Raw genomic sequence first — 13,999 nt, 5'->3', positions numbered from 1 at the left:
AAACGGAGTACGTAATGAGGGAAATAGATGAGGGACATTGTGGGAATCATGCAGAAGGAAGATCATTGGTAAGAACCCTAATTAGGGCAGGGTATTATTGGCCTAAAATGGAATAAGAAGCAGAGAGTTTCGTGGCTAAATGCGATAAATGTCAAAGGTACGGTAACAATATGCATAAACCTGCGGAGTTACTATATCCGGTCATTGCACTGTGGCCATTTATGAAATGAGAAATGGATATCGTGGGTCCATTACCACAAGTAAAAGGACAGGTAAAATTTTTGCTCGTACTCACTGATTATTTTACTAAATGGGTAGAGGCAGGAGCATTCAAACAGGTGTGAGAAAAGGAAGTGAAAGACTTTATTTGGCGGAATATCATATGCCGATTCGGTGTACCAAAGGAGATCGTGTGTGATAATGGTCCTCAGTTTATAGGAGCTCAAATCACAGAATTCTTTCAAAGTTGGCAGATTAAAAGGATTACGTCTACGCCTTATCATCCGGTGGGTAATGGGCAAGCAGAATTAACAAATAAAGTCATTATCAACAATTTGAAGAAGCGTTTAGAGGAATCAAAAGGTAATTAGCCAGAAGTGTTACCTGATGTTTTATGGGCATATCGCACAACCGCAAAAATAAGTACAGGAGAAACACCATTTTCGTTGGTTTATGGAGCAGAAGCTTTAATTCCCGTTGAGATAGGAGAGCCAAGTACGAGGTTTACGCAGGCAACAGAAGATTCTAATAACGAAGAAATGCGTGTAGATCTTGATTTACTTGAAGGAAAACGGGAAGCTGCATTAATAAGAATGACAGTACAAAAGCAAGTCATAGAACGGTACAACAACTGAAGAGCACGCCTCAGATTCTTCAAAATTGGGGACTTCGTTCTCAAAAAGGCTTTCCAATCTACGAAGGCAGCTAATGCGGGTAAATTAAGTCCAACATGGGAGGGACCCTATAGAATTCATGATATTGCAGGTAAAGGAGCATACAAACTAGAAACAATGGATGGCAAAATACTACCTTCTCATTAGAATGTTGTTCATTTGAAGAGATACTACTTCTAAGGAATACCCACAGTCAGGTATCTATGTTTTAAAATTCTATTTTCGAATTGCTAAAATTTTACTAGCGATTTTAGATGATAGGAAAAAAGCTATCCCGTACTAAATGATGAGTCACGACCTGCAAGGCACGTGGAATACATTAAACTTCCCAGCCCAGGGTTACAAATATTCTGATAGAAATTCAAAACGGGTTAAGCAGTCTTCATCTACAATCGTACCACCGAGTCCCATATGTTTTTTTCTTTTTTCAGGGAAAAGACCAAATGAGAGGAATAATCAAGTGCTCGAGGCTTCATACTTTAACACTCAAGCACTTGGGGGACTACATAATATACACAGGCATGTGTATAAAGAAGGCAAAGAAGATTGAGAAAAGTCAAAGTTCAAGCCTGAAAAAGTCAAGTGCAGAGTAAAAGTCACGAAGTCATGAACTAAGGCCAAAGAAAACCTTACTATAGTTAGGGTAAAGGCTATGTACTTAAACGGGTTATAAAAAAAAACTCGTGTTTATTATTTTTACTTTTTAAAATTTGTTACAAGAAAAACAGCTACAAAAAAGTTATTGATGTAATTCAAATACATGTAAAGAGTTATTCAAAACTAGACAAGGTTCAAATACAAACTTGTCAAAGTTATTTCAAGGAAACATGTGTGTTTCATATTTCTTTTATCGTATGTTAAACACCATTATAAAGTTGAGACGTCTTCTTCATTAAGTGTCGAATATAAAAGGGCCCTCTTTTATAAAACTTATGTTTAAATTAATTAGTCATAAGTTTAACAGAAGCATTTTTGAAGAATAAAAATGCAAATTATTCTGTAAGTTCTTAGAAATAAAGGCAAGAATAAAGTAAACAGAAGTGCAAGATAATAACAAGAAAACTTCTTAATATTTAAAAAAAAACTTAAGACTAAGTACATACTTAGTTGTAAAGCTACGAATTGTTTATACAAATTGCCCCATGTAAAGGTCTGGGGACTTGCGTTTCCAAAATAAACCCTCAAATGAAACCAAGGGTTTGATCACAATTTTCTAAATAAAACAAAAACAAAGATATTCAAACAACTAAAGCTGGTCACTGAGAAGTTGAAGGTACTGAAGCAGGAGTATCAACAGTTGCGGGCTCAACTTGACTTGCAGCAACAGGCTCGTTTGGACTTGAAATAGTTGGGATACCCGTATCGACCTCAACATTCACGGAAGCTTCGGCCACAGGAGAAATAAAATCTTGAGTTTGCTGAGCTTTCTCAATAGTTTCATTGATTTTAGCCAACTCAGATTCCAAGTTGAAATTTTCTTGGTCAGCTTCAATTAGGGTATCACGGCGTGAATTCAAAAATGCCCAACTTACTTCAATAGCAGATTTATCTTCAATGATCTCATAATCCCTTTTCCAGTCAGCAATCTCGTTCTTTAACTTCTCATTTTCAGCCAAGGCAGATGTGTAAGAAGTCTGGAAAGAGGCATGGGAGCTTTCTAAAGCACGCACCTTATCAGAAGAAGCTCGAAGGTCTTCTTGTGCCTGAGTCAAATTTTGTACGAGCTCCCCAGCGTAAGCTTCTTTTTTACTCAAAAGAGCCTTCAACTCTCTGATTTCTTCACTAGCCTTGGACAGTTTCTCTGAGAAGGAAGTTTCAAGGCGAGTTTTTTCTTTATCTGCTTGGCTTGAGGAAGCCTTTTCAACCACCAACTCCGAAGTCAAAGTCCGTACTTGCTGCTCCAAGGTACTCTTACTCTCTTCTAAATACTCCACATCAATTTGCAAGCTCTCAAACTGTTCCCTCCAATTGCACATCTCTAACTGAGAATCACGTACTAATTGATCTGAGTGGGCAACTCTTTTCATCATCTCTGTGCCGATAAGGTTGGCCTAAAAAGGGAAAAAGGAAATAAGAATCCTCAAAGATAGAAAAATTACAAAGTAAAAGAAAAACGAGAAGGGGAATACCTTTAAAGTGGTGTGCACAATATCGTTCATCAAGGTCAAGGAACTATGGCTCTCTAGCTTAGCTTTCTCAATTGGGCCAATTAAAGGCTCTAGCCATACATCCGCTTGACCTGATTTCCTTAAGAGACTGCCCTCAGCAGGAACTTCAATGACTACTCCCCTCATAGAAGCACTCCTGCTTGAGGAGCCAACCTTAGTGCGATGAATGTTTGGAGGAGGAATTGTCGAAGGAGGAACAAAAGAGGTGGTAAAAATAGTCTGGGGAGGAACAGAAACAATCGAAACTAGCAAAGAATGAGTTACAGACATGGGTGTCGAAAAACAAAGCCAAGGGTACTTCATCTAAAACATGGCCTAAGCCTTCACTACCAAACCTGCTAATAAAAAACTGCTCAGTAGAGTCATGAGCAGCAGCGGGAGCAACATCATCGTCAAGAATCAGTACCGGAGTCTCAGTAGACTCGATAAGAGGAACAGAACGACGGGGGGATACCTCTGCTTCATCATCAGAAATGATGCGTCTTCGAGCTCGTGGCCTTGTCACCAAAGAGCCCCCGTCTTCCTCCTCTTCAGAGTCTTGTTCCTCAATGGCAACGACTTTTCTTTTTGCAGAAGAACCCAAGATTATTTCTTGAGCCCTTTCCAAAGAGATGCGGGAAGCCGCGACTGCCTCAGTAGTGACTCCACGAATAGCAAATCCTGATAAAAAGATGGATTGAAATTAGTGCAATAAAAAAAATATACACGAAAAGATGAAATAAAATAAAATCTCTTACCATAAGTTTTTACTTTCCAGCCAAAACAGTTAGAAAGTGTCTTCCAAGACCTACCATCCATTGGTGCTGTCCTCAATAACTTGTCTACCCAATCACGGAAATTAGGAATGTCCTCCACAACTCCCATGGTTGCTAAAAAAAGCAAAATTAGAAAAGTTGACAAACTTGACAAACTTGAAGAAAAAAGGTATGAGAAAGTTGAAAAGACTTACATGCAAAATTCCACTTCTCAGGGAAGGGAACATTATCATCACCCACTAAACCAACAATGGGGACATCAACAAACCTGACATACCATTGCTCCTTGCTCCTTGCTCACCAAAACTCTCTTGCTCCTTGCTACTAGTGTGAAAATACCATTGCGGAAGAGTCTAGGGGAGTAAAGGTGAATCAAATGAGGGAAAGTAAAGGGAACACTGGCTGTGTTGGTCAAATGCCTCAAACAGGCAACAACCCTCCATATGATTGGGCCAATTTGACCCAAACAAACATTGAAGAAATGACAGAACTCAAGAATAACAGGGTCAATAGATGGCCTAAGCCCTAAGGTGAAAAGGTATGTATAAACAAAAGAAAACCCGGTTATGTAAGAGGTGATTCTTTGATTTGGATTAGGAATAATAATAGGGAAATCACTACTACAATGACAGTCTCTACGAACTACAGAAATCAAACCTTCTGTAATTTGAGTGGGATAAATAATAGCACGATCTAAACCAGAGACTTGGTTCCTAAGAGATTCTCTATCATGATAAAAAGATAGTTCCGTAGGAACTATATCCTCTACTGTAGGCTCACGAAGAGGTTCAGAAGGATTTTTACCTCTTGAAGAAGATCTTTGTGAAAGTGAACCCCTAATTCTAGAAGAGGGGCCAGAACTAGATAAAGGAGTGGAAGAACCGCGAAAAGATCCTAAATTACGAAGCCTACCTCCCCTTCTGCTTCTAATGGGGGCATTAGGGAAGGTATCAACTATGGGAACCCTTCTAGGGTTAGAATTTGAAGAAGACATGATGAAGAAGGATGATACGATGAAGGAGCAAATAGGGATTTGAGAGATTGAATATTTAGTAAACTTTATGTGGAAAAGACAAATAAAGAAATTATATTTATACTGATAAGCAACCGCCGAAGGAAAAAGTGTAATGATGGAAGTACCATAATAATGATAATTGACGCTTCGTAAGTAATGGAGCCGTAAAAAGGCCTTAAAAAGGGCTGCGAAACTGCAGAACTAATGAAAAGGTGACACGTGTGAAGAACATTAAATGGAAGCGTCAATTTTGTCATAGCATTAATGGTGACAAAAATTTTCGTTTTAATGAAATCCACTTCCCAAATATTCAATTGATGAATAAGTGGCAAGTGGGGGGACTATCTGTATTGGGAAAAATTGAGTTTACATATTAAAGTAGAATAAAGATGATGTGTCAAGACACGTAGACTAGTCAAAGAGTTACAGCTGGCAAAGAGACACGAGTTGCAACAGATACGAGCAAAGTCAAAGGAAGAGGCAAAGGCAGATATTCAAAGGACTCGGCGCCCGTACCTATTTAAGTTATTTAGGTCTAGGAATCAAGGGGAATGAATCTGCCAATATATGAAAGTACAGATACAGTATTTAATGAGCATTAAATACTGAATACGTTAGAGAATCTGTATTAAATACAAAGATTGTGTAACGTAGCATTCAATGTCTTTAATTACTCATAATAGCCTTATTATGACAAGGCAAAACGCATATCTCCCAAATAGCTGTAAAAGGGAGATAACTGATCAATTGTAGGGACATGAAATACTATATGAATATATTGGTTTACTTGTTTTTCTTCTGATTATATTATTGCTAGCCAAATTACTTTCTTTCATATATTCTTTTGATTATCAGTAACCCGAGTTCTTCTAAATTAAATCTTTGACCGAAATCCCATTTTTTGGTTAAACACAGGTTATGAGTGCCCAATTGCCGATTATGGGATTTGAATGGAATGTAAATACATTTCTTTATTACTACACCAAGTTAATCATTGATCGCCTTGCTCTTTTACTGTTCATTTGAATTTGAGCTAACTTTGAAAGTGAAAATACCACTTTTCTATTACTAGCATGATGGAAATTTTTAAGAAAGTGATAAGTGTAAATAAAGTATGATTGTATTTTTAGCTATATAATGGTTTGAATCGTAACGAGAGTTTGCCCGAAATTGCATTAGAGTCATTATTGAATCAACAATTTATCTTTGTTTCTTTCCCTTTATATCTAAAAATACTAATATTTATTCATCTATTTCTTTTGTATGTCAAATAATAGGAAGCAAATATGGATATCTTACAAAGCAAACTTGGATCAAAGTTCAATTGTAAAAATATTTGTTTAGTTGATTCATGTACGACACATACAATATTCAAAGAGAAGAAATATTTCTCTCATTTAAGTATGTGTAAGGCAGATGTTACTACAATTTCTGGTAGTAGTAAATTAATTGAAGGCTCTGGAAGAGCTACTATAACTCTGCCTAAAGGGACAATACTTATCATAGAGAATGCAATATTCTCCTCCAAGTCCAAGAGGAACTTGTTGAGTTTTAAAGATATCCGCCGAAATGGATATCATATTGAGACAATAGATGAGAATAATCTTGAATATCTCATCATTACCAAGAATGTCTCTGGCTAAAAGAGGGTTATTGAGAAGTTCCCATCTTTATCTTGTGGCATGTATTGGACAAGAATTAGTGCAATTGAGGCACATTCTACTGTAAACCAAAAGGTTACTGATTCCAATACTTTTGTACTTTGGCATGATCGATTGGGACACCCTCGATCAATTATGATGAGACGAATTATAGAAAACTCAAATGGGCATCCATTAAAGAATTTAAAGATTCTTTTAAATAATGAATTTTCTTGCACTTCTTGTTATCAAGGCAAGTTAATTATAAGACCATCACCAACAAAGGTTGGGATTGAGTCCCCTGCGATAAGGGGACATTTGTGGACTTATTCACCCATCTAGTGGGTCGTTTCGATATTTTATGGTCTTAATAGACGCATCTTCTAGATGGTCTCACGTGTGCCTATTATTATCTTGCAACCTCGCATTTGCAAAATTAATGGCACAAATAATCCGATTACAGGCGCAATTTCCCGATAATCCAATTAAGTCTATTAGACTTGATAATGTTGTTGAGTTTTCATCTCAAGCATTTAATGATTATTGCTTAGAAATTGGGATAAAAATGGAACATCATGTAGCTCATGTTCACGCTCAAAATGGTCTTGCAGAGTCTTTAATTAAATGTCTGCAATTGATAAAAATGAGGCTGCCCACTTTGTTTGGGGTCACGCCATTTTGCATGCAGCAATGCTAGTTCGTTTCAGACCGACAAATTATCATAAATATTCCCCGTTGAAATTAGTTTTGGATCATGAACCTAATATATCCCATTAAAGAATTTTTGGATGTGCAGTATATGTGCCTGTAGCACCGCCATATCGCACCAAAATGGGTCCGCAAAGAAGGTTAGGAATATATATTGGGTTTGAATCGTCCTCCATTATTTGCTACCTCGAAACATTGACGGGGAATTTGTTTACTGCACGATTTGCGGACTGCCGATTCGATGAGACACTTTTCCCAAAATTAGGGGGAGAAGTTGGTGAAACCAAACGGAAAATTTTGTGGAAAAATTCATCATTATCTCATCTTGACCCACGTGCCTCTATTTGTGAAAAGAGGTGCAAAAGATTATCCATTTGCAGAGAATAGCAAATCAAATGCCAGACGCATTTACGGATTTGAAAAGGATAACAAAATCACATATCCCTGCAGAGAATGTTCCAATCCATATTGATGTTCATATTGGACAATCTTCTAATGTCATAGCTAATGAGTCAAAAGCACGCCTAAAACATGGTAGACCATTAGGTTCCAAAGATCGAAATCCTAGAAAAAAAAACAGATGATCGAAATGACACTACAAAAGAATCTCATGAAGAAATCCACGATTTAATAAATTCTGAAATTCATGAGGAATCCATTGAGCTCGAGACTCAAGAAAATAAGGAACTATCAATAAATCCAATCGATATTGAGACAAATTTGAATCGATTGGATATAGTGGTGGATTATGTCTTTGCATATAATGTTGCATCTAGCATTATGCAAAATACTGATGATCTTGAACCTCAATCTGTTGGAGAATGTCGACAAAGACGTGATTGGTCAAAATGGCAAGAAGCAATCCAATCAGAGTTGAACTCACTTGCAAAACGTGAAGTTTTTAGGCCTATAGTCCAAACACCTAATGGTATTAAACCTGTTGGCTATAAATGGGTCTTTGTACGCAAGAGGAATGAGAAAAATGAGGTACAACGATATAAGGCATGCCTTGTTGCACAAGGATTTTCACAAAGGCCTGGTGTCGATTATGAAGAGACATATTCACCAGTTATGGATGCTATAACGTTCCGTTATCTCATTAGTTTTGTTGTCCATGAAAAGCTTGACATGCATTTAATGGATGTGGTTACCGCCTACCTTTATGGCTCACTTGATAATGAGATATACATGAAAATTTCAGAGGGATTTAAAATGCCTAATGCACATAATTCAAAGTCCCGGGAAATATTTTCAATCAAATTGCAAAGATCTTTGTATGGTCTAAAACAATCAGGACGAATGTGGTATAATCGTCTTAGTGAGTATTTATTAAAGGAAGGCTATATAAATGATGCTATTTGCCCATGTGTTTTTATAAAGAAAACAACATCGGAATTTGTTGTACTTGCCGTATATGTTGATGACATAAACCTTATTGGAACTCCTATAGAACTCCAAAAGGCAATTGATTATTTAAAGAAGGAATTCGAGATGAAAGATCTCGGAAAGACAAAATTATGTCTTGGTTTGCAAATTGAACATTTGGCAAATGGAATTTTTGTTCATCAATCTGCCTACATAGAAAAGGTATTGAAACGGTTTTACATGGATGGAGCACATCCATTAAGTACTCCGATGGTTGTTCGATCACTTGATGTGAATAAGGATCCATTCCGACCTCAAGAAGAGAATGAAGAGATACTTGGTCCTGAAGTACCATATCTTAGTGCAATTGGTGCACTAATGTATCTTGCTAATACTACAAGGCCTGGCATAACTTTTTCAGTTAATGTCTTAGCAAGGTATAGCTCTGCTCCCACAAGGAGACATTGGAATGGAATCAAACACATATTGCAGTATCTAAAAGGGACTACCGATATGAGCTTATTTTATGACAATAATTGCAGTCCTGATCTTGTTGGTTATGTCGATGCTGGGTATTATCCGATCCACACAAGGCTCGATCTCAAACAGGCTATGTGTTTACATGTGGAGGCACTGCCATATCTTGGCGATCGACTAAGCAATCAATTATGGCTACTTCATCTAATCATGCTGAGATAATTGTTATCCATGAAGCAAGTCGAGAATATGTGTGGTTGAGGTCTATAATACATCTTATTCGAGACAAATATGGTTTGAAGTGTGACAAACTACTCACAATTTTGTATGAAGACAATACAACATGCATAACCCAATTGAAGGGAGGATTCATAAAAGAAGATAGGACAAAACACATTTCACCAAAGTTATTTTTCACACATGATCTTCAAAAGAATGGTGATATCAATGTGCAACAGATTCGTTCAAGTGATAATATGGCTGATTTGTTCACAAAATCTCTACAGACGTCAACCTTCAAGAAGCTAATACACAAGATTGGGATGTGAAGGCTCAAGGATGTGAAATGATGCTCTCATCAAGGGGAGTTTAATGCGCGTTGCACTCTTTTTCCCTTACAAGGTTTTGTCCCATTGAGTTTTCCTTGCAAGATTTTTAATGAGGCAACCAAAAGGCATATTGTTAGATATGTGTACTCTGTTTCCTTTTCTAGAATTTTTTTTTTCCCATTGAGTTTTATTTTAGTTAAGGTTTTAATGAGGCACATTACTTATCGAGTAGACATTCAAGGGGGGTGTTATGAATAGAATTCTATTTAGAATGAATGTCAATCTTGTAGAGAGTTTTACTTTGTGGCTAAGTCATTTTCCCCCTATACATAGAGGGGTTTTACCCTATTGTAAATCATCCCAAAATTCAATAAGAATTTCCGCTCTCTTTCTACAATATTTCTCTCTCTTTCTCTGCAATATTATTCTCTGCAATAAATAGAGGGGTCTTACTTTTATTGTCTTATTACAATTTTGTTTTATTGTACATTCTATTAGCTTTCTAATGTTAACCGTAACACTCTATGAACTTCCATTGGTAAGGTCTGCGCCAAGAATTTAGATTATGATAGTAAACTTTGGTTTTTAATTCTCGAGTATTATGATAGTAAACTTTTTAAGGAGGAAATCATTTTGTCACAAAGTGGTTCAAAATTTGCAGTACGGAGTTTATCCAAACTCGCTGAGCATGAAGATCTTTCGCTGGGGAATTTTGTCAAATACATAAGTGGCATCGAAGTTCTTCTTCTTTATCAATATTTTTATCCTATATGGAAATTTTCACACAGCAGAGAAGTACTACAGGAAACTCAAAACCCACATATAAATGAAAAATTGGAGAAATTTTAAAATAAATAAATGCAATAGCAAAGGCTAAACGTAGTTGGAGCAAGTAAAAGAAAATATAGAGGATTTTAAAAGTAAAATTTTATGGTTTTTTCGTAATTTCACTTGAACCCCTTATTAATAGTACAACAACAACAACAACGACCCAGTATAATCCCATAAGTGGGGTCTGGGGAGGGTAATATGTACGCAGACCTTACCCCTACCCCGGAGGGTAGGGATGCTGTTTCCAGGAGACCCTCGGCTCAAAAAAAGCAACAGGAGACGATATATTAGTACCATAAAAATGCATAATAAAATAACAGCAATATAAGAGATATGAAATACAGAATACGAAATACGAAATAGATGGTTGGTATAGTAAAAACTAGCAGGTAAAGCCCTGCATCAATAGACGACCAATGACATTCTTAGTCTAACTCCTAACTGGCTAGTCTCACTCTATTGTGCTGTAGAAATATTCACAACTTTCCGCTAACCTACAACCTTAATGCTCGACCTCCATAATTCTCTGTTAAGGGCCATGTCCTTATTAATAATTCCCCTTATTAATAGTAGTAATAGTAATAATAATGGGGTTTTCCCCTCCGTAGTTGGATGCTTAATCAACATATGTTTCTGTTTCTTTCATTTGCGCAGCTTAAGATTATGAAACCAATAAAATAAGAGGTCGTTTGGTAGAGTGCGTTAGAGAAAATAATACATGTATTAGTTTTGTGTATTAGTAATGCTTTGTTTGGTATATTTTACAATCTATGTATAACTAATACAAGCATTAGTTATACACTCTATTTGGTATTATCCTATGTATAACTAATGCATAGAAAATCATGGCATTAGCTATACACAGGCTATTAATACATGCATTAGTATGGTTAAAGATAAAATTATCCTTAAAGTCCCTTAAGTTAAAGAATATGGTCGGCATTTTTGTAAACAATTAAATTTCTTAAATATTATGCAATGCATTTTAATTTTTAATACACCACACCAAACAATACATAAAAAATAATCTCTGTATAACTAATACTTGCATTACTAACCCATATATTACTAATACACCTTATTTAACATTATTCTTATTCGCTCTACCAAACGACCCCTAAGAATATGTGTGTTTATTTCTAACAATGCAAGTAAAGAGTCACCAACTTGGCTTTCAATTGCTTCCACGTCTTTGGCTTTATCCAAAAACCTTAATTAATCATTCACCAATTCTTACTTAACTAGTTAATTTCCTATTAATCAATAATTAACTAATTACCTACATAATTAACAACTATCTTAAATTATTCAAAATATTACCCACTTTTAACACACTTTATATAACTTATTATCATGGCCATATGATACCTTGTATGGTATTAGTCCATAAATTCCGGGTATTTTAGCTCGGGTCGTATTTTATCCCAAAATGCCAAATTTAAGCGAAATTCATTTTCTTCGACTTGCTTCCCCTTTCACCTTCATGAATTTACTCATCACTTATAATCTCCAAATAATCTTTTCCTGATGTCAATTACCTTACGACAAATTCAACGTACAATACTACAGGGTGCAACATCGTCCTAACTTAATACTGCGAAGCGTAACATCACCGTAATGTAATACTACAAGGCGTAACATCATCGTAATATAATACTGCAGGACGTAACATCATCGTAATATTGTGGGTGTAACAATGGTATTTCAAAATTAGAGTTGTGTTTGGATATAAACATAATTTGAAGCTATTTTTGAATTTTTATGATTGATTTATAGTGAAAATTTTGATAAACAGATTTTTAAAGTTTTTCAAATTCTGAAAATTTCGAAATTCAACTTCAAGTGAAATTTAAAATTTTCATGGCCGAAAACACTAATTTCGGAAAAAAAAAAAATCGAAAAAAGTGATTTTTTATGGCCAAACGGACCCTAAGAAATACTCTTATTTATAGCATTTTGCTCATATTAAGACCCATGTAGGAACTTTTTTAAAGAATAAAATCATAAATTAAACATTCTATTAATTTCTATTGTAAGATGAATACAGTTAAATATTTCAAACAGTAATCTCTCTTTAATTCAATGATTTCCCGAAGATATAATAATCAACAAGCTGCTTTAAACTAATTATAACCTGTCAATTTCACCAAAAGTAATTATTTGTCGTGTTAAGCAATAACGTAATCGTAGATTGTACATTTAGTCAACATTAATATATCATTAGATGATTCTCGTATTTTAAATATATGGTATATGATAATATCTAGACAATGCATGAGAGGGAAAAAAGGAAAAAGGTAAAGGTAAAGAAGGAAATATCTTTTAGGAAATAGGTAAAATGCGTGATCCAGGATCACGACTTATAGTTTAATACTATCAGTAGGAGTCTTTCACACAATTAGTGGCGGACTCGGGATTTTATACAAGCGGGTTCAGTCAAAGAACATAGTAACCACTAATATAAGCGGCACCAGTAAATACAATTTGCTCACTACTCAATTTTATTCTATCATGTGACTTCAAAATAAAGTCATTGACGCTCTTTTTTAATCAAAGTTGATTATTTTTTTAAAAAACTATTTTGCTTTTAATTTTTAGAATTTTATCTATATATATTAACAAATTTATAAATTTATTGACTTTAAAAAAAATCTAACCAACTTAAAAATCTTATAACTATAAGAAATTTAACATTATAAGTATTTTCAAACAAAATATATATAAAAAAAGGAGTTATAAAAAAAATGAATTGTGGAACACGCATAAGTTTGCCGCTTTAGCCAGAGATTCAAACTTGTGACGTCTGGCCCCAAAATGAACCCCCTTTGCCGCTGCTCTACAGGTTCCATTTGTGTCAAGTAGGTTCATCTCTTACACCATTATCTGCTTTCACGATTTTCTGATGAAGTTAACAAGTAAAAATAATTAATTTTTTTGACGAAGCAGGTTCAACTGAACCTCGGGTCCGCCCCTGCACACAATAAGTGTAGATTCAATTCTTATTTTTTTGTTATTCTTCATTCACCCAAGTATTTACATGGTTAATTTGTATAACTTAAATCTTTTTTTTTCTGTATACTTTTGAAGACTAGCATAATGGTCCACTTTTTTTCTTTTGGTTAATTGGACTATGTTGTGCAAACGCTTTAAAATAGTTGTCGCATTCATATTTGATATTCCAAGAATGCACTACTTTTCGAGGATTTCACATATAACTATCGATATTTTCGGAGAGTCCGAGCAAAATAGAATTAGACATATATATAATGAGTCCGAGAAAGCTTATATCATCAAGAAACACAGACATTTCAAATTATTTAACTTTAATCTATGTAGCATATCTTTAAAAGAATACATATAACTGATCTCAACTTGTTTAGGATTAAAACGAAAATGCTATTATCATCTTGAAAACCTTTAGTGTGTGTCCTTCACCCGGGGATGGAGCTAGAATACACGTTATGGGTTCGATCGAATCCAGTAACTTAAGAAATTCACTTAATGTATACAAATTATTATTTTAAAACGTTCATTAACTTAAAAAAGGATTAAAATTCCGAACACATAGCTTTAAATCCCGGCTTCGCCTCTGCCTTCAC

The 13,999-nt window shown here is 35.2% G+C and overlaps 1 protein-coding gene across 1 annotated transcript; it reads left to right on the top strand.

The window, feature by feature from the left end:
* The first annotated feature begins 6,910 nt into the window (after positions 1–6,910).
* On the top strand, positions 6,911–10,097 carry LOC138884263 (uncharacterized). Its single transcript, XM_070165337.1, has 3 exons — positions 6,911–7,097; positions 7,760–8,166; positions 10,068–10,097. Exons 1-3 carry the CDS (start codon positions 6,911–6,913, stop codon positions 10,095–10,097), a joined length of 624 nt encoding a protein of 207 aa, XP_070021438.1.
* The last annotated feature ends 3,902 nt before the right edge of the window (positions 10,098–13,999 follow it).

This window comes from Nicotiana sylvestris, chromosome 12, assembly GCF_000393655.2.
Source record: "Nicotiana sylvestris chromosome 12, ASM39365v2, whole genome shotgun sequence".
Taxonomy (NCBI): Eukaryota; Viridiplantae; Streptophyta; class Magnoliopsida; order Solanales; family Solanaceae; genus Nicotiana; species Nicotiana sylvestris.
This window is presented reverse-complemented; position numbering and strand designations above follow the sequence as displayed.